The sequence below is a fragment of the Cololabis saira genome, chromosome 23 (genome assembly GCF_033807715.1).
Source record: "Cololabis saira isolate AMF1-May2022 chromosome 23, fColSai1.1, whole genome shotgun sequence".
NCBI lineage: Eukaryota > Metazoa > Chordata > Actinopteri > Beloniformes > Belonidae > Cololabis > Cololabis saira.
In genome coordinates this window covers 31,694,746-31,716,773 of record NC_084609.1, presented here as the reverse complement: position 1 = coordinate 31,716,773, position 22,028 = coordinate 31,694,746, and the positions used below count along the sequence as shown (strand labels likewise).

Sequence of the window (22,028 nt, the reverse complement as noted above, 5' to 3'; positions counted from 1 at the left end):
TCCATTCTGTTCCATAGTTTAACTCCACTGACTGATTTAGAAAATCTTTTCATTGTTGTTCGTGTTCTGCAAGTTCCTAAAATGTTGAGTAGCCCTTAAATTAAACCTCCTCTTTCTGTTCCAATCGATGGACCGAACCCTCACAAAGTTTGTTGTTTGTAAATAATTGTTATTTTAAAAAGTTATTTGACCAATCAGTTACAGTTTAACACTATAAAACAAACATTACGGCTGTTTGAGGACAACATGACTTGTAAATCTCGTAAAACTATATTTTATTCAACAAGAGATCATAGAAAACTGCTGTCAAGCATGAGTTGTTCCTCCTGTCCGACTTGTTTTACATGTTTCTGTCATCTAAGTCAACATTTAATTTTTCTTCAGTTCACTTTGTGTTCTCTTGACTCCAGTGGGGAATAAAATAAGACTTTATGAGATTTGTACATTTTCTTTTTATTTAGCATTTCACATCAATGTCCTAATTTAACTTTTTTCTTAAGCCCCGCCCCTCAAACACAGGTGAACCAATGGTTGTTGGGCGTCAGTTCCACAGGGAGCATACCTGGGACATCTATAGCTTTTAGCTTTATAGATACATATCATGAATTCCTAAACTCTCGTCTGTTGATGATTCTGAAACAAAAAAGGAAAGATGCGTTGTGGGTAACTATGGAAGCATATGAGGGACTATATTCAAATTAAAATGCATTTGCGGAAATGCTTTTTCATTTTAAGAATGTGCCCGCATTATTTGAGTCAAAAATGAAATTGATAATATATAATCCGATTTGCATTTTAATTTTCGTATTCAACACTGCTTATTCTTGTACTTAATTCAAATTAAAAAGAAAAAGACGTTTGAGATTTAATTTTCAAATCATGCCTCAGCAAATAGTTCACAATATTCAATTTTAAATCTAAAATTTGAAAATTAAAATGCATTTGCAGAAATGCTTTTTCATTTTAAGAATGTAGCTGCATTATTTGAGTCAAAAATAAAATTGATAATATATAATCCGAATTGCATTTTAATTTTCGTATTCAACACTGCTCATTCTTGTACTTAATTCAAATTAAAAAGAAAAGGACGTTTGAGATTTAATTTTCAAATCATGCCTCAGCAAATAGTTCACAATATTCAATTTTAAATCTAAAATTTGAAAATTAAAATGCATTTGCAGAAATGCTTTTTCATTTTAAGAATGTAGCTGCATTATTTGAGTCAAAACTAAAATTGATAATATATAATCCGAATTGCATTTTAATTTTCGTATTCAACACTGCTCATTCTTGTACTTAATTCAAATTAAAAAGAAAAAGACATTTGAGATTTAATTTTCAAATCATGCCTCAGCAAATAGTTCACAATATTCAATTTTAAATCTAAAATTTGAAAATTAAAATGCATTTGCAGAAATGCTTTTTCATTTTAAGAATGTAGCTGCATTATTTGGGTTAGCAAAGAAGACATTGCTTTTTCTTTTTCATGCTTTGCCCGCAAAAAAGTGTACAATATTCAAAATGAATTCGCAATCCCAGCGGCGCAGGAGAGTGACGTCACGGCTTCTCCTGTTGTCCAGCTGCAGCCCAGAAACCCTGGAAAATGCTCACGTTTTTTAAGGTGACATCGTATTTTGCCGATTTCCCAAAGTCTGTTAGAAAAGGTCTGATTTCCTACAACTCTAACAGAGTTCTAGATGTCAACATGAGACACAGACAGCAGCGTTTCTCTACACGGAGCGTTGGTGCCGGGCTGACTCCTCCTATTCAGACACGTGTGTTTGTTTACAACCTATGGAGCACGAAATGCAAAGAGGAGCAACGTCGACCGACAAGGTACAGTAATATTACCGGATTTTGCCACAAAAATGACTTTACTAGCATTTTTGCTTGTTTTTAGCATAATGTTTGCATGTTGAGCATGTTATTTATTTATTCCAGCTTTGTACATAGACGAGTTGCATCAAGTCCAGGCAAGGGACACGCAGAAATTCTACCCCTGTCGTTGTCCAGCGTGACAGTCTGACCGTCAACGGTATTTTTTCATACAGTAAAGTTGTCACTTCTCAAAAGTACACTTCATTGCATGGTCAGATGTGATTAATATTGTTTTCTGAATTTGGAGAGCAGAGTTTGGCATACAGGCATACCACTGACTGAGGAGCCAGAAAATGTTTTAGAGTCCAGGTACATTTTTATGGCTAAATATTTACTCTAATCTAAATTGTATGTTTTGGTCCTGGTTATAGCATGCATTTCCTGAAAATGACTGCTGAGGAGCAGCATGAGTCTCCAGATGAGGAGGAGATCAATTATTTGAGAAAAACAATGTAAGTGAATGTTTGTGAGTCTTTTTGTCTTGTTTTGTTTTACTCGTGTGTAATTGGCAAAGTATTCAAGGCACTTGCAATGTCAATGTCAATGTCAATTTTATTTATAAAGCACATTTAAAAACGACCGAGGTCGACCAAAGTGCTGTACAGCATACAAGAAAATAAAACAATACCAAAAGAAAAACACAGTACACAGTGTAGAAACAATAAAATCACTAACATACTAAAATGATCAATAAAATATTAATAAAAAACATAACAGTACACATACAGTGCACAATCACTTCACACAGATGTGGGGAACTAAGTTGTCACACACTAAAAGCCAAAGAAAATAAATAAGTTTTCAAAGAAGACTTAAAAACCACTAGGGTCTGGGCAGATCTAACATTTAGTGGCAAACTATTCCACAGCTTAGGGCCGGCCACCGCAAAAGCTCGGTCACCTCTAGTTTTGAGCCTAGATTTCAGGTACGCTTCATTTTGTGGTTGATTCAAAATTAAATGTACCTGCGAATGCCTTGAATTGTTTGCCAGAAACACACTGAAGAAGGGGGATACGAAAACGTGTGACGATAAATATATATATATATATATATATATATATATATATATTTTTTTTTTTTATTTATTTTTTTTTTATTGTATTTTTATATTTTCAGCCACAAAAAGAGGGGTATACCTTAAATACATAGAACACAAACCCCCACAACTCAATTTCCAAAAAAAAAAAAGTCAAAGTCCATACATACCAAAACATATTTCATAGTGCTATAATCATGCCAAATATACTAACCAAAAATTCTACTCAATGCACTAATTGAGAATACCAGATAGTACTACCCTATCTGTTCTATCAATGACTCTGAAATAATAATTAAATAGTTAAATAATATTCCTACCTACTTCTTGATGAAGGGGACTTATAAAAAAAAAAAAAAAAAAAAAAAAAAAAGTAGGAAACACTTAATGTCATTACTTTCTTATCCTAAGTTGGGGCTGGTCCGTTAAAGAACCAAAATGATATCCAAATATATACCCTCAAAACACAACGAAAACAAAACCAAAAAAACCTAACAAAACAAAACAGACATAAACGGTGGGAAAACCCCACTTAAAACAAACACGACAACAAAACAATACAAACCATTGCACTCAGGTCTTATCATTGTCACTATGCCTTACAATTACCTACGGATTTCTTAAAATCAAATTCTGTATGAGATTGCCATATTTTTAAAAAGTCTGAGGATTTGCCTTTCCTCTTGTAGTAAATATCATCAAGTGTAAGGAGCGTGAGAGTTCGTTCCACCAATGGGCTAAAACTGGGGGTTTAGATTCTTTCCAATTTAAGGTTATACATTTCCTGGCTGCCAACATAGCAAGATAAATATATTTTTACACTTGGAATTGCTGTTCCTTTTATCCTTTTGAGCTATACTTTATTAGGAATTCAGCACACAGTTGAGTGCATTGTCTCCTATTTATTTTACTGGTATGTAATTCCATTCTTATGTGTTTATGTATGCTCATCGATGATCCTGGTCAGAGGTTCAGGAAAAGGAGACGGCTCTGATGAGGAATATATTCCTCACCTTTGTTTATGGTATGCTTTACTTATCGGTTGTATATCAAGTATTTAGAAAATGTATAAAAGTACATATGTATTATGATATATACATATCATATACATATACTGTAATATGTATAGTACAGATTTTATTTGAAATGATAAAATACTATTAACACTATATGATATAAAAGTGAGTAATGTGACAGTAACAGAGCTGTTGTTTTTTTCTCAACTAACAGGACAACTTCAGACTTCGAGAACTTCCAAAATCACATCCTGATGTTTGCAGGAAAGCATTTTGGCTTTAGCCCACCTGTATACACAGCTCAGACATTGCTTGTAACACTTGGTTACAACCACCGCCTCCCTGCACGAAACCGTGATGGGACACAAGATGTAAGTTGTTGGGGTTTTTTATATCATAGTTGTCTGACACCTGAATAGATTCTTAGCACTGTTACCATATCTCGTTGTGAAATTGTTTTAAATTATGTTGTTGTTTTTTCCCAAGTTACCGATGGTTCTACAATAAAAACATGAAGAGCTGAAGTGTGTATACCCTGAAAGAAAGAGAACAAGGACTATGGCTACTGTACATCCCTGAACTACAGAAGGCCACTCTTTCAAAGAGGCTTCAGAGTGGAAAGGGCCTTCCCAGGAGACAGAGTCTGAGGCCTGGAGATCCAAGGCCCCTGGGTCTGCTGCCATATCACAGCCACCTCCTACACATGGACTGGTAAAAACTAAGGTGTCACGTGGAGATGCAGGTCCTCGTGATGACAGCTAAAACTTTGATTGCCTGTTGTTATATCTGTCTCAATACTCGGGAGCAAAGCTCCAGGATTTCAGGACAGAGTAAAATAATTCACTGACATAATTTCTTGTTCATGTCTTGTCACAATCCCTAAATAAATGTTGCTGTAATTGCAAATGATCTGATTATCATAACCTATTTTCTCATAACTTCTCACTTGAATCAAAATCTCTGGGAGATTCTCTGCATTTGGTGTTTTTCACAATGAATATAATTCGGAATCGGAAAGATATATATATTTTTTATTCTGTAAACAAGGACAGAACTCAACATTTCTGACTTGTACATAATAAAATGTATAAAAATAAAAACTATTTACATTGAAAGTGTAACCCAGCTAAACACTGTTATTCACGCCAGCCAGTGCAAAAGAAATCCGGTGTACTGGTTGTTTGGAAGATTACAGATAGGTTTCCTGACCCAAACTACACAGCTTGGGATGACAACCTGATTTCCTTCCGCATGCCGCAACTCTCAGCTCCACTCCAGGCTTCTGGTGGTCATCGTGGCGAAGATGTTGTTCCAGGCAGCCCGGGCCGGCCACAAAACCCCATCTTCTAATATAAAATACTGCATGTGTGCCATATGATTACTTATGCAGAGCTTCTCCAGGTCTGTGGGCATGTCCCTGCAGTTTGTGCAGATGCACCAGTGCAGCTGGGGTTCATCTGGACCACCTGGACTTGGACGCTCAAGTAACGCCATCACATCAAACACCAGGCCTGGCAGCTTGGTCACGACCTGCCCCAGAAAGGTTTTCATCTGTGGTGGAGTCAGGGCTGTGAGGTTATCCTACACATAAAGCATTTATTTGATATTTTATGTTATTGTACGAGATTGCATTACGAGATTTCCTGGATGACATGAGTTATCTAACCCAGCTAACAAATAAATAAATGTTACGCCAGAGAGTTGCCTTTGTAATTGTCTTTCCACAGCCAAACCTTATTTTTTGACCCTTAGAAACACGTCTACCTGCAAGTAATAAATTACCCTCTCGATTGTAAATGCAGTGATGTAAGTTAGATGTGATCTGCACACATCAAGCCAACATTTCTTTATAAAATAACATGCTCAACATGCAAACATTATGCTAAAAACAAGCGAAAATGCTAGTAAAGTCATTTTTGTGGCAAAATCCGGTAATATTACTGTACCTTGTCGGTCGACGTTGCTCCTCTTTGCATTTCGTGCTCCATAGGTTGTAAACAAACACACGTGTCTGAATAGGAGGAGTCAGCCCGGCACCAGCACTCCGTGTAGAGAAACGCTGCTGTCTGTGTCTCATGTTGACATCTAGAACTCTGTTAGAGTTGTAGGAAATCAGACCTTTTCTAACAGACTTTGGGAAATCGGCAAAATACGATGTCACCTTAAAAAACGTGAGCATTTTCCAGGGTTTCTGGGCTGCAGCTGGAGAACAGGAGAAGCCGTGACGTCACTCTCCTGCGCCGCTGGGATTGCGAATTCATTTTGAATATTGTACACTTTTTTGCGGGCAGAGCATGAAAAAGAAAAAGCAATGTCTTCTTTGTTTTCTTTTTGATTATGACATAAAATGTGCAGCGTAAAGAATAAAATTAAAATGCAATTCGGATTATATATTATCAATTTTATTTTTGACTCAAATAATGCAGCTACATTCTTAAAATGAAAAAGCATTTCTGCAAATGCATTTTAATTTTCAAATTTTAGATTTAAAATTGAATATTGTGAACTATTTGCTGAGGCATGATTTGAAAATTAAATCTCAAATGTCTTTTTCTTTTTAATTTGAATTAAGTACAAGAATGAGCAGTGTTGAATACGAAAATTAAAATGCAATTCGGATTATATATTATCAATTTTAGTTTTGACTCAAATAATGCAGCTACATTCTTAAAATGAAAAAGCATTTCTGCAAATGCATTTTAATTTTCAAATTTTAGATTTAAAATTGAATATTGTGAACTATTTGCTGAGGCATGATTTGAAAATTAAATCTCAAACGTCCTTTTCTTTTTAATTTGAATTAAGTACAAGAATGAGCAGTGTTGAATACGAAAATTAAAATGCAATTCGGATTATATATTATCAATTTTATTTTTGACTCAAATAATGCAGCTACATTCTTAAAATGAAAAAGCATTTCTGCAAATGCATTTTAATTTTCAAATTTTAGATTTAAAATTGAATATTGTGAACTATTTGTTGAGGCATGATTTGAAAATTAAATCTCAAACGTCTTTTTCTTTTTAATTTGAATTAAGTACAAGAATAAGCAGTGTTGAATACGAAAATTAAAATGCAAATCGGATTATATATTATCAATTTCATTTTTGACTCAAATAATGCGGGCACATTCTTAAAATGAAAAAGCATTTCCGCAAATGCATTTTAATTTGAATATAGTCCCTCATATGCTTCCATAGGTAACGACATCAGCGACGGGTCACTGATGTAACGTTCTTCTCTCCTCAGGATCTGAACTGCACCGCCAGCCACAGTGAGTCCAGCTTTGTTTCCTGACTTCCCCTGAAGGACATTCTCTTGGATCTGGTTTTTAGGGCCCGAGCACTTACAGTGCGAAGGCCCTATTGTATCTGTATCTGTAGGATATCTGTAGGATCCATCCATCCATCCATCCATCCATCCATCCATCCATACTTCCTTCCTTCCTTCCTTCCTTCCTTCCTTCCTTCCTTCCTTCCTTCCTTCCTTCCTTCCTTCCTTCCTTCCTTCCTTCCTTCCTTCCTTCCTTCCTTCCTTCCTTTCTTTCTTTCTTTTTCTTTCGACGAAAGGAGGGCCTTTTTGCCCCCCTAAACGTGCCCCAAAAGTCACCAAATTTTGCATTAATGGGCGTGGTAAAATGACTCAACAGCGCCCCCTAGAAAACTTTGTGCCTCAAGCCCCACAATACGGTTTGACGTACATGCACGAAAATCGGTACACACCTGTATCATGTCACAACTTAAAGAGCATATTGCAGGTTGGAGACCCCTGTGAATCAATGTGTAGGACAATAATGTAGGAACTGAATTTTCATTGAAATACGCATAAATATATACTACAGTGACCTCCGGAGTTGTTTTTGTGAGAGTATTTTACTTCCGCATCTGAAAAAGCTGAACCGGAACTGACGTAGCGGCAGGGAGTGCGGTGAATTTCAACAATAGGAAAAATAATGGATCTTAATGTTAGTTGTGACACTGAAGAGGTTGTGAATGTGTATTCACACCAATATGACAGGCCACAGCCTTATAATTACGAACCCGTTAGGGCCCCCACATTCTTTTGATTGACAGCTGAAACTCGCTTTTTAAAAGGCTGATTTATGGTTCCGCGTTAAGCCGGGAATACACTGTGCGATATTTTGAATCGTATGAGACTGCCCCATCTCACACTGCACGACTAGATCGCGGAGTTCAAAAGTTCAGAACCCACGATTTATGTTCTCACACTGTACGACCCGATGCTCTGATGCGACCCGTCTGCTCACACTATACGTTCATAATCCTCCCGTCGGACCTCTGTGTACTGGAACTCGAGGCTGGTTCTGGGGCAGGGGTGGGCTGTTCCCACCCAAACGTGCGTCCTGGCTGCCCACCTGATCAAAGGTTATGGGGATCCTTTAGTTTTTTATAATTAAAATTTTTTATATATATATTAAAACAATCCCAAAATATCTGTACCGTTTCTGATTGGGTGGGCACTGCGCATCATTTTTAGACACAACAAAGAACGCAAACCGCAAAAGTTGTGTCTCGGCGGAGGGACCGGCATCCCAGCAAAGTGAGAAGAGAAAAAAGAGGTTTTCCCAACAGCAGACAGCGCACACACTGAAGGCTGATTTATGGTTCCGCGTTACACCAACGCAGAGCCTACGGCGCAGGGTACGCGGCGACCCGCACCTTACGTGGAAATGCGGTATTTTTTTGCTATTAAAACATGATTTGTAAGGTGAATTTGCAACACTTAGGGGTAAATCCACAAAGAACAGATTGCGCCCGCAAATAGCGCTGTGAATTGCGCTGCATTAGCGCCCGCAATTTGCCCCGCTTTAAGGTCCTATTCACAAAAGATTTTGCTCTAATGATATACCGGAGCAAACACGCCCATAACGTTTTGCGGCTGAGTGCAATTTGCCCTTGGGCCTTTCTCAATGTCCAAGAACACAAGTATAGACTTGTGTTCTTGGAGAGTACGTTCTTGCTAGTCGTTCTTGGAAGAATGAACTCGCAAGAACACGAGCACACGAACAGTTTGAGACGATGCGTTCTTGCTGGTATTGCGCAATACCCGAGGCAGCCTCCTAGCTGGGCTTTATCATCCAAAATAATGGTTGGTTTTGCGATATGTACACACACACACACACACACACATACACACACACACACACACACACGTATATATATATATATATATATATATATATATATATATATATATATATATATATATATATATATATATATATATATATATATATATATATATATATAAATAAATAAAACAGTCAATATACAATACTCTGATGCGCTGATGTAGGCTGCCACAAGTGTATACTAACAATGTAATGCCTATTTTTAATAAAGCAGCAACAATATCCTTTCATAGTACATGTTATTTATTCTAATTTGTTTAGTTTAAGTGCTTTTAAGTCTCACGAGCCAAGAATTTTCTGCACATCACGACGCAACGGCGGGGGGAAAAAACCCGGTAAAGGTTATTGTTTGTGGATCGCGTTATTTAATAGTATTTAAGAGAGCATATTGAATTGCATTGTTGGCAAATATGGACCGGCAACCATATCAGCTATCGTGGCCGTCGGCAGCTTCACTGGGAGCAGAAGGAGGCTGCTGAGCTGAGAAGTCTGGAGGAGGAGGCTGGAAAGACGTCGCGCTATCCCAGCGTCTCTGGCTTTGTAAGTTATCTCACAAAGTTTCCCTAAAGCAGCACTTTGTTTTCCATGATTATTAAAGTTAACGAAATGATTATGATACAGTTTAGAAATATGAAGGTATGAAACATGATTAACGGGATCCTCCCCGAACTGTGTAATAGTGATGCTTTAGATCCACCCCTTTCATTCATACATTTCCAACCTTCAATCCAACTTGACATCTGACATTTGATATGTGATAGTGTTGATGCCCCAGCACCACCTTATGGTGAAATCGTGCAATATTAGCCTTCGTCTCTGGCTATGTAAGTTATTATCTTATAAAGATAACTTAAGATATCAGATTGGTTTTATCTGCAAATGTGTCTGGACTAAAATATTTGTCTTTATACATCTGTACATATTTTAAATGAAATATAAATAACCAGAGAAGTTGGAAGTTTTATAATAGAAGCAATAGGAATACATGATACATAACGTTTAATGAGACATTTACATTACATAATATTAAATACATCTACTGTAGGTGAAATAATCATGAACAAACACAGTAAACAGTTAAAGACGAATAAATAAATGAATATTGGGATGTTAATTGATAATTAATAAATAAGTGGAATAGATATTAAATATATACATTTCTTTTTTTTTTTTTTAAACAGGATCAAAATCCTCGGAGGTACGTGCAAATAAACAACCATGTGCCGATCCTCTGCACGTTCTTCTATGAGGCCGACCTGAAACCAGCTTTTAGACTCCAGAGATCCATCAACGTGCTGCTCCAGATGTTGCCTCGGCAACAGCCTCATGGATGGAGCCATGACATGGAGGTGGCTGTGTCTCTGTGCTGGCTGGCATGAAGGCACCTCCTACAGAGTGTCAGCAGACTCTTCACCATACCCAGAGCCACAGTTGGCAGGATAGTCCACAGTGTAGTGGAGGAGATGATGGCCATCCATTTCCCCAAGCCAGGAGAGATGGAGGAGGTGGGGGCTCCACTGTGCGGCTGGTGGCATAGATGGTGCCATGTCAGAATCCTCCCACCTGCTGAACCACAAAAGAAGTGCTATTTGAACCGCAAGCTCTTCCCTTCGGTGTGAAGGAGTTGTAGAAGGAGTCCCTCTACCCACCAGCTGCTGCTTCCTCCTTGGAGACGGGGCTACCCTTGCCTGCAGCATCCTGTGACCCTCATGACCCCATACCACCATCCTGTAGCAAGTAAGAAAAAACACAGAATAAATATCACAATATTATTTATTACAGTTGTTACTTTGCATTTGCATTCCTGGATTTCCCTCGGGATCACTGAAGTTTCTATCTATCCATTTGAAACACTACATGTATTTTATGTTACCTGTATTTTAATCAACAGGCCAAGTTGAAGCAGATTCAACAGGCACCCTGCCAAGGCCAGGAACGTGATTGAGCGGAACCTTCGGGTGCTCAAAACCCGCTGGAGAGCCATCTTCCTCTGGGCTTTGGAGATCCAGCCTCTATTTGCCCCCAAAGTGATTGCTGCTTGCTGCACAATCTCTGTCTGCTGACAGGACACATCCAGGATCTGTGATGTTAAATTGTTATAAATATTGTTTTGTTGACTAATTCAAAAATATTGTGCATATAGTTAAATGTCCAATGAACACTGTTAAATTAGTTATTACAATCATTATTATAATCATTATATTAGCTGAATTATCTATGATGAAAAGTTATCAATTTGTTTTGTTGATTAATGAAAAATTATTATTATATGGCTACTAACTTTTATTTATTTTTTACATATCTCATACAATGGCAATGAAAATTGAAAAAATGCCTCTATTAATCACCAGCTATTTTAGTTATAAAGAATCATGCCAAATTGAATGTCTGTCTCCAAGTTAAGTCAAAAAGTGTTCTATGTAACAGATGTCATTTTCAGAAGAATTCTTTGCTCTGACCACCATTATAAGCTTTGACGCCTCACCTGAAGTTAACTATAACCCTAGGCCGAGTACAACTAACCAGTACTCGAGATGAGTGATGAGGGGGGATGGCATCCCCCCCTGAAATAAAAACGGTCAAAATCATCCCCCCTTTCCTTGTCATTTCATCAATGAATGTGGTATTACTGCTATTTCGACTTTCAGAATCATCACCAGAAAAATAACACCTGAAAAATAACTTATTTGACAATTTTAACCTGTTTTAAGTAAATTTCCCCTTGAAATAAGTAGAAAAATCTGCTAGTGGGACAAGATTTATCTTCTCATTACAAGCAAAAAAATCTTGTTCTCTAGCTTACAGAAGGCTGCATTTAACTGCTGCTATGTCATTCCTGCAGTATTTCTGCAGGTGTTTTTGTCACTGCTATTATTTGTAATATATTATATTATTTGTAATCAGCACTAATTATCTGTCCCCGTATGATAAAATCCACCATCCCTCCTGATTTTTTTTTTACGACTGGAGTACTGCAACTAACGTTACTTAAAGTTACTCTCAGAAATCAATGTAATGACAGAATAACAGTGTTACAAATAGTAATAAAAAAATATCTTACAGTTGTGGGTCTGCCTGCCTTCTGCCATCATGTAACTGTGGGGAAAAGCAGACGGGTGTGTGAGCATTAGACTGGCCGACTGGAGAGCGAGCTTGTCCCGCAGGCGCTGCCTGCAGGAGAGCCCCTTTATGGAGCTTCTCATCTCCCAAAATGTAGGAGCAAATGTCTGAATCGCCATCAATTTTCGTAAAACTGCCGATATTTGAAATCTACACAGTTGTAAAGTGAATTCAGAATTGAATTTAGTAATGAAATAGCATACGAAAATTGTAAACAACTTACAGCTTTTGTCCGCTGGTTCCCCGCTGTTCGCCGACTGCCGAAATGCATGCTGGGATACTTGTGTTGAGAAGTTCACACAAGTTACCGAGCGATGCATCCTCGGTAAAAGGGGCGTGTCAAGAACACTTCCGGGAATTTTATCCGTTCTTGGTGAAATGCGAACTTGTGTATTGGGACAGTACTTGGGCGGCGACTGATGACGTTTCACAAGGACACGAGAACACAAGAACGGACAAGAACGCATATTGAGAAACGGCCCTTGTCTGTGAGCGGAGCTGTTTCAAGTGTTCTCCATATTTCTGCACACACATTGGTCCACAATGAAAACTGCAGAAATAAAAAATAAAGCGAGTGAAAATAAAACGCCGTGAGGCGCAAGGGCGCAATTTCCACTGGGAACAGAGGGGACATGCCCCCCCACTTTTCAAACTCATGTTTTAGTCCCCCCCCCCAGCTTTTTTACAGTTTAAGAACTAACGGTAGGCTCAGCCTGTATTACAAATCATCAGGACACTGCGAAGAGCCCCGCTCCCCCTCCTCCCTCCTCCCTCCGTGCTGCTCAAGGATGATTTATGGTTCCGCGTTAAATCGACGCAGAGCACTGTACGGGCTGGCGCACCGTACAGTGCGCGTCGCCGCGTACCACACGGCGTAGTCTCTGCGTTGATTTAACGCGGACCATTATTTAAGCATAATTAGGCTTAACTAGTGTGTGCGTATGTGACAGACGCGCATGGGACGATTGTGAAATACGGAATAAACTGTTTTATATGAATTCTAATTCCCAATTACGTAACAATTCCGTATTTCAAGGGACGGTTGGCAGCCCACCCGTCCAGCTGCTGCATCTCCAGCAGCAGCTGAGAGTCCTGACTGATGCTGAGCTTCACAGGGACACGATCAGCGCTATTTTATTATAAGTCCGATATATGTTGTGATATGTGATGACATTATTAAGCTGTTAAACACACACATTCTAGATTTATATGTTTATATGGTGGAATTGTTTGTAATAAAGCAGCCCCTTACTGTACATGGATGAATCCTGAGCTCCTGTTATTTTTATTTTTAAATCCGAGATAAGTCCACAACCCCACTTGATCTGACTGTGTACAGTCATGTCTGACTATAGATTTCACCCTTAATATCATTCAGTATCACACAGGCTTGAATGACATTGAGAGAGAGAGAAACAGAGACAGACGGGGAATGAGGAGTTTGCGCGCAGTTTAATACACGCTTCTGAAAAACGGTATTTGCTCCACTATTTTTGCGTGTGGCAAATAGCCATGGCCTTTATGAATTAGGCGCTTTTTGCAATGAGGCTTATTTGCATTGAAAGGGGGCAATTTTGCGCCGAATGTATGAATATTACCTAATTTGCATGCATGCAAATGGCACAGGCGCAGACTGCCACTATTTGCTTGGCAGCGCAGTTTGTGGAGCAATTCCCCCTTTGCGGGTGCTTTGTGAATTAGACGCTCTCTTTTTGTCTCATTTGCACCGGTTTAGCGGCCGCAAAAGCCGCGCAATCCTTTTGTGGATTTGGCCCTAAACTACAAATAATAGTTTTTGACGTGACATCAGAGATTGTGCATGCTCTCTGCAAAAGGATGAGGCAAATCGGGTCGCAGCACTGCTTCAACTGTGCGGTACCTCACGAGAATTTCAAACATGCTGGATTTTCTTGCGACCTCACGATTTGTGATCGGGAGCTCGTCGTGAGGTGTTAATCTCTCGTCGTTACCCCACGTACTCTGCACGAGGCACGAGCAACGATTGGGTAGAAATCGGGCCCGATCAAAAAAAAGTCGCACGACTGGAAAATCGGCTCAAAACGAGCCGATAATCGCACAGTGTATGCCCGGCTTTACACCAACGCAGACCCTACGGCGTGGGGTACGCGGCGACGCACCGAACGCTGCGTGCGCCGCGTAACCTACGCCGTGGGATTTTACGCGGAACCATAAATCAGCCTTTATTCACTGCAGCACCCGCCCGTGCGCTCCTGAAAGAAACTCCGAAAATAACTCCTAGAAGATGAGTGAGTACTTGTAATCTGTCTACGTTTGTACTTTCTAAACAGAAAACAAGCTTATTATCTTCTCTTTTTTCTGATTAAATGCATCCTAAATAGCCGGGTATTTTTAAAACCGAATATTTCCCCCCCTTCGTTTATAAAATAATTTGTATCCACATTACATCGTTGTTAAAAAAAAAAACTTTCCACACATAACCGAAGATATGTGTTTTCGACCACATTCATAAGCATTCCAAACCTGTAGATCATCTGGTCTTCCGGCCTCTGGGCCGCCTCTGCGGCGCAGCTTCCCCGGGAGCGGCGTATCCTTCTCGGGTAACGAGCTCGAGTCCCCCCGTGTCCCGCCACGGAGCTGCCGCGTTAATCGACGCAGCCCTACGCCGTAGGGTACGGCGTAGGGCTGCGCGTCGCCGCGTACCCTACGGCGTAGGCTCTGCGTCGGTGTAACGCAGTAAACGGTGGTCAAGAGCAGAGACCATTTATTTAATAAATAGCTTGGAGAACAGATGGTGGATCATCTGTAGTTCTGTAGTAAACAAAGATCGCACGTTTAGACGTCAGAATCAGAGCAGATTTGTTGTTGTTTTGGAGCATAATGTGACGTTCGAAAACGCAAAACTCCGGTTGTCTCTGTCTACACGCATCTACATAAACGGAGTTTTCAAAAATCTTCACTTTGCCCGGAGTTTTTTTAAACATACGTTTATTTGCGTTTTCATGTGGATGACAGGTCCAAACGTAGGAAAATATCTTCGGTTTAGCAGATACCCGGCTACATGTGGACGGGGTCTGCACAGTAAGATGGGGCAGCTGTGGAGACGTCTCCCTGCTGCTACGTCATATGACGGGGTGTTCGAAAAAAAAAAGCGTTTTTAGAAGCTTTGCTAAAATCATCCACTTTTTCCTCTGAATACGTGCCCTTATGTCTTGTAAAACATATTAAATCCTACATTAACTTCTCACATAGTCATTTTCACATAAGGTCAGGTATAATTTTTGAAAAAACCCTAACCTGCAATATGCTCTTCAAAGAAAGGTCTCGTGGCGCCATGGCCGAAGCCGAACAGGAAGTCGGCCATTTTGAATTAATTGTGTCATTTTGGCGCAATTTATGCCATTTCTTCGGCAGTTAATACGGCCCGAACCGTAACGTGCACCCAGGTGTGTTATACATCAAAATATGTGTCTCCATCCTGCGGCGACGCGCATTACTTTTCTCAGTCAAAAGCGTTACCGTGGCGACGCTAGACACCAAAAAGCGCACCCCCCCTTCATCTGATTGGTCCATATTTGATAGTTCCCCAAAAGTCACCAAATTTTGCATGCAAGGCAGGCCTGGTGATAAATTTGATATTTCATGGTTTGCATTAATGTGCAAGATGGCTCAACAGCGCCCCCTAGAAAACTTTTCTCTGCCATAACTTTTGAACGGGTTGTGATAAAGACATGTGGGTGGTGTCATCGGACTCGGTATTGAGTCCTTGACCTTCATTGGCCTGAATTAGCCCCGCCCCTTCTTCTGATTGGTCGATATGTGATATTTCCGATTTTCTGCAATAACTTTTGAATGGTTTGGTATAGAAAGTGGTGGCCCGTTCATCGCTGCTTGCAGCTTTCATTATTTTTTTTTTTTTATCTTTCATCTGGACATCTCGTCTCAAATATGAGTCTAAAGTTGCAGTCCTGCATGTTTTACACCTTGTCATAACTGCATGCGAGCGTGCGACTATCGCGTCGCACTGCTTGACATCAGACGCTCTCTGTCCACACTGAAAGCGTTATGGGCCCCCACGTTATTTTGATTGACAGCTGAAACTCCCCTTTTACTCACTGCACTACCCGCCCGTGCGCTCCTAAAGTAGCAGCACCTCGCGACTGGCTGGAATCCGCGTAGCTCAGCGAGGTCAACGGACGAGACAAAGCGAGCGCGACTCCCATTGGTCAGACTCTCGCTAAGCAGAGACTGGCTATCACATTAAGGTAAATGAAAAATACACAAGCTTTAGATAGTACGTTGTGAAACTTCCAGCTCTCTGTCCATCTCCCTCCAGCAGCTGCCACTTTATTGAAGTTTTTTGTAGTGAAATGAGGAGGAATCATAGAGATAACTTCTCATTTCAACTAACTGGACCAGCCGTTCCTCATCCATGACTGTTTCCTACAACGCTTTCAACCGGCTTTCAACGCGAGCAGGCGACAGGAAGAAAATATGAGCAGGGCGTCCGACAAATGTTCAGCTCAAAACGGCGCTGCGTCGCACTGCGTCGCGTTGCGTCGCTGCGGCCAGTTAGGACAGTCCAATAGAAAATAAAGCAATGGAATTGATTTTGTCGCTGATGCTCACTCGCATCGCATGCAGTTAGGATACGGTGTTAGATGTTTCTCTGCTTCATCATACCCTGATACAAAGGACTGTGTCATTAAGAGACTTGTGCAGACCTGGATGAGAAACTGATGAGGACTGTTATGGCGCTTTTATACTAGTACCTACTCAGCTCGACTCACCTTGCCCTCGTTTGTTTTGAGACACCCAGATCAGAAGTAGGAGGTTGAAGCTGCTGTGACGTATTTGATTGTGTGATCTAAACAGAGAAGACAACAACACTAAAGATGTAGAACCTGGAGGAGATGATAAATGGGCTGCTGGGTCTGTGGCTGTTCCATATCAAGTTAAAAAATGAGAGGGGAAAGAAGCTTCAAGGGGCAATGCTTTTAAATTTTTTGCTAGTTTGTCTCGGCGCTGCTGAAAAGTCAGCTGGAGCCGTGAGCAGCTATGAAGAGACAGAGCTCCTGGTGGATCTGGTTGTTCCTTATCTCCGTCTAGATCTTTTTAATTCTCTCCTCAGCACCAGGTTTATGAACATCTGACCCTCAGAGTTGGATCATGAAACAGACTTTTGCTGCCATTGCTGATTGAATAAAATGAACAAGAATCCGTCAGAGTCTCTTTCTCTGATTTCCTCCTCCTGACTCAGACGTCTGACTCCAACCCCCCGACCAATCGGTGGCCTGTAGTGTGATGATGTCAGATGCAGCCAACTCAGCACGCTTTAGCCTGAATTATGGTTCTGCGTTAAACCTACTCCGTAGGGTAGGCGGCTACGCGGGAGTCTCTCCGTAGCCTACACCGCAGCCTGACCTGCACCTCCCAAAAAATGGAACTACGCGTCGAGGCGACGCAGACCCAACGCAGACCGAGAGGGCTGTGATTGGTTCACTTGGTAGCAATGCATTTCCAGTTCGTGAAGCAGTCGTGAACTTTCAGCACTTCAGTGTGTGATTTTTTTTTTTTTTTTGCACAATAGTTGTCCTTAACTCTTTGATTCACTCTGACCGGAAAAACCGGAAGCTAAACAAAGCACTCTGGGGGGGTACTGCACCGCGGAGAAATGGAGTGACGGAGAAGTCCGAAGGGTTCACGATGGCGTCATGGCAACGGCATTGGCTCTGCGTTGGTTTAACGCAGAACCTTAAATCAGGCTTTAGAACCTTGGCAGAATAGATAGAGAAGAAGTATCTACTCGGCACGCCTCCACCTGCCTCCACCCCTAGTGGAAAAGCGTAAAACTGGGGCGTGGCGGGTTGAGTCGCGCTGAGTAGGTACTAGTGTAAAAGCGCCATTAGAATCAGGTGTGGTGATGCAGGGAGACGTCTAAAACATGCAGGGCTATGGCCCTCTAGGACCAGGTTTGCCGACCCCTAGTCTAAAGTACGATCATAAAGTTCTGAAACTTTTCTGGTCGGTAGAGTGGTCTGGATTCCGACCCTAGTGGTCAGTAGGGGAACTGCAGGTCTGGATATCTGTAAGGTGGTTTCACAACAGTCATTTTGTGAACTCTTGTGTGCGTGTGTGTGTGTGTGTGTGTGTGTGTGTGTGTGTGTGTGTGTGTGTGTGTGTGTGTGTGTGTGTGTGTGTGTGTGTGTGTGTGTGTGTGTGTGTGTGTGCGTGCGTGTGCAGGTAACTGCATGGATCCTGGGTGGCTGAAGGTCAACACCTACACTCCAGCAGCCCCGGAGGACCTGCAGGTCCGGGTGGAAACCAGGCGGGACGACGCTGGACTCCTGCAGCCGGTGCTGCTGGCCAGCTGGGGCCTCAGGGACGACGGTGAGTCGGACAGCCGTCCGAGTGACCGTGGCTCCGGTGACTCCGGTGGCTCGGCGAGTAAACCCCTGCTGTGTTTGTTGACAGGAAGTATCCGTTACCTGAAGGGCACTGAGCTCCATGTTCTCATGAGGTCCACCAATCAGAACTTGTGCATCAGATATTCTTTCAAAGAGACTCTTCTCCCAAGAGACCAGTCAGACCAGAAGGTAGGTGGCGTTGGATCACACCACAGGTTTGGACACATTTTCACATCGTAGAAAAATACTGGAGAACACAAAAAACTGCAAAATAACACTCAGCCCCCAGGAAGTGGGGGGAAGTACAAGTCCCAGCCCGCTAGGGGACTGAGGATTCACCGGGTTCAATTCAATTCAATTCAATTTTATTTATATAGCGTCTAATACAACAGATGTTGTCTCTAGACGCTTTCCAGAGATCCAGAACATAAACATGAACATAAACATAAACCCCCGAGCAATTATTATATAAACAATGGCAGGTAAAAACTCCCATAGTGGGAGAAAAGCCTTAAGCCAAACAGTGGCAAGGAAAAACTCCCCTTTAGGAGGGAAGAAACCTTGAGCAGGACCAGGCTCATAAGGGGGGACCCTCCTGCCGAAGGCCAGACTGGGGGAGTCAGGGACGTCGACAGCACACAGCAGGCAGGTGGAAGCAGCAGCGGGATGACCAGAGGTGGGGGGGGCGTCAGCAGCACACAACAGTCATGTGGAAGCAGCAGCGGGATGACCGGGGGGGGGGGGGGGGGGGGCGCATCAGCAGCACACAACAGTCATGTGGAGCAGCAGCGGGATGACCAAAGGGGGGGGGGGGTGCAGGCAAGCGGAAGCAGCAACAGCAGACATCCACGTAGGCAGGTGGAAGAAGCAATGGGATGACCAGAGGGGGGGGAGGGCCGGGAACACAGGCCAGAACGCAGCTCCCGAGGCTCCGGCCTGCAAACATACACAAAAGAGAAAAAAGGGGGGCCGGCACAAGAAACTACAGGAACGATGGACAAATGGTTCTCAGAACCATTCTGACTTCCTGCCCGCAGGTCTGTGTCCTGTGGGACTGGAGCAGACTGACGGAGGGCTCCTTTCTCCCAACAAGATTCAGACTAGGCCTGTGTTGAAAAAATCGATTTTCCGATTTTCAATTGATTCTCATATTAATTCCTAAAAATCGATTCGTATGTCTAAAGATGGATTTTTTTTTTCATCATTACATTACAACTTTTGGTATTTCTTTTCTTTATGCCCAAAAAAGGAATATTTTGTTGGACACAAGAATAACTGGTGCCATTTCTTGGCCTTTAAATATGTTTAAAGGTATGAAAACATTAAAGTTTTCAGTTATAATTGCATAAATAATTGCATAAATTGTCTATATTCATTTCACTATATTTCGTTATATTAGCATTCTGGGAGGTGATTGGTCCTTACAGCACCATTAGCTGCCAATACTTGCTGTTGAATCGCAATATAATACTAGTATTATGTCGAAGAATAATATAAAATCCAGTTCAGAAGTCCGCTGTAGTGTAGAGTTTTATTCAGTAAGCCGGCGGTGAGCAGACCGACACAGATCGGGTCTGAGTTGGTGTGCCGACCACGAATGGTTGAAATCATGACTCTTTATACAGTAAGTTCAAAGCACAAAAGGCAAGAATCAACAAGCCAAAGGTGAAAGACAAAAAGCAATTAAAGGGTATTTACAGTCAGATGTGATCTGTGGCCAAATGCCGTCCTCGGGCATTCGGCATGAATATCATTCAGTTGGAAACTACCCCATAGGGTGTTCTCGTTATTCAAGTCTGTGGCCAAATTAGTTGGTATTAACATATCAGTCAGTCAGGAACTTGGTCATATGGCATTCCCGTGGTTCAAGTCTGTTCAAAGGTGTCGGCCCTGCAGCGGCTAGGAAGCTGGAGTTTCACGTCAGCCACGGTGTCACAATGCCTCATCAATGAATATGTTGCATAACTACAGTCCCAACACAACGCAAATCAATATCGAATCGGATCAAATCTTGATAATCGATTTTGAATCTTAAGAATTGAAATCAAATCGATTCTTGACATTTGAATCGTTCCCCAGCCCTAGTTCAGAGGTCACCCCGAAACAGGTTCCCTTGGGCTTTGGTCGGGTGATCTGCTCCCTGACCCGTCCCACAGGCGGGGTTTGTGTTTGTGATCATTAAGGCAGATGTTGGTGGTCACCAGACCTTTGAGGGCACCATCACCATTCAGGAGGTGGAGACTTTGAAAGGTTCTGTTCCTAACTGCTGGAGCTCTTCTACTTTTCCAGTGGTCGTTCTCTTCGGAGGCCCTGGTGCTGGACCCAGGTAGCACGTACCGCGTCTCCGTCTTCAACATCCCCAAACCTGAGGTGGGCCACAGCCAGTACGACGTCAGCACGCGGGTCGATGTTCCCAGTGAGTTGAAGTGGTTGGACCCGTCCTGAAAGGACGAAGTTCTGATTGTTGCCTTCCACTGCTGAAACCTCTGATTCTGGTTTACTCAGACTGCCGCCATCCCAGCATGCAGCTGACCCAGTTTTGCGTGGAGAGAGGTGAGTCACAGACGAGTGTGTTGAACCCGGTGGGCGTGGGCGAGTCCTAAACGTGATGCGTCGTCGCTTCAGGAAGCCTGTGGGAGCCCAACATCACCATGACGACCACAGGCAGATCCCTGACCATCAGCTTCAGGCCCGACCAGCTGTGTGACGAGTACCTGGTTCTGGTTCGTGGTTCCGCCGACCAACAACACGTCCATGTGAGTCAGGTAAGACCATCAGCCGGAGGACAAGCTCCTCTGGCTGTTGCTGACTGAGCTGGTTCACCAGAACCAGGTCCAGGTCATCCAAACAGCAGGGTGTCTGAGCATGGACCCTGTGGAGCTCCTTTCAGAGGGGAGGAAGCCTCCCTGAAGCCTAATGGCGTTTTTCCACTAGTACCTACTCAGCTTGACTCGACTCGCCTCTAGGGGTGTGTTAAAAATATCAATATATCATTGATACAAAATCGATCTTCTTTTTTTTTCATCCCAATTTTTTCCCTATTTTATCACCCAGTGCTCGTACCTAAGTAACAGTCTAGGGCGTTGCCATCCTCTACCAACCGTGGGAGTTCCTGCACTGAGCTCAGGTCTCCTCCTTAACCTGAGGAGTGAGCAGGCCGCTTCTTTTCACCAGGCAGGGTGGGGCTTCTCTGGCCGGACGTAGCGCGTGGAAGGATCACGTTATTCCGGCCGGATCCTCCCCACCCCATCTGTTCCCCGGTTGGCCAGAGGGGGCATGTACAGCCCAGGACTGTGTGTATGTTTTTTGTGAGGGTAGCTTACATTAGCTACCCAAGGGAACACGGGGAGAACATGCAAACTCCACACAGAAAGGCCCTTTCACCAACCCCACCCAGGGTGAGGGTGCTGGAGTCATGGGGGAACTTACACGCACTTCAG

The 22,028-nt window shown here is 42.2% G+C and overlaps 1 protein-coding gene and 2 long non-coding RNA genes across 4 annotated transcripts in view; 2 read left to right on the top strand and 1 right to left on the bottom strand.

The window, feature by feature from the left end:
• The window catches only part of il17ra1a (interleukin 17 receptor A1a), a 29,024-nt gene that overhangs the window by 2,293 nt on the left and 4,703 nt on the right, over positions 1 to 22,028 (top strand). Inside the window, exons 2-7 of the mRNA XM_061714779.1 lie at positions 7,180 to 7,204; positions 18,425 to 18,571; positions 18,656 to 18,777; positions 20,878 to 21,004; positions 21,094 to 21,141; positions 21,214 to 21,353. Coding sequence (XP_061570763.1) covers positions 7,180 to 7,204; positions 18,425 to 18,571; positions 18,656 to 18,777; positions 20,878 to 21,004; positions 21,094 to 21,141; positions 21,214 to 21,353 — 609 coding nt within the window. The remainder of the gene's footprint in view (positions 1 to 7,179; positions 7,205 to 18,424; positions 18,572 to 18,655; positions 18,778 to 20,877; positions 21,005 to 21,093; positions 21,142 to 21,213; positions 21,354 to 22,028) is intronic.
• On the top strand, positions 9,231 to 11,036 carry LOC133424073 (uncharacterized). Its single transcript, XR_009770852.1, has 3 exons — positions 9,231 to 9,622; positions 10,264 to 10,819; positions 10,974 to 11,036. It is a non-coding gene; the product is annotated as an uncharacterized LOC133424073 (long non-coding RNA).
• LOC133424072 (uncharacterized) lies at positions 10,124 to 12,459 on the bottom strand. Of its 2 annotated transcripts, XR_009770850.1 has the most exons (5): positions 12,426 to 12,459; positions 12,144 to 12,178; positions 10,956 to 11,162; positions 10,732 to 10,810; positions 10,124 to 10,648 (listed from the first exon to the last, which is right to left on the bottom strand). It is a non-coding gene; the product is annotated as an uncharacterized LOC133424072 (long non-coding RNA). The 2 variants fall into 2 exon arrangements; XR_009770851.1 differs by having other exon boundaries at positions 10,124 to 10,810.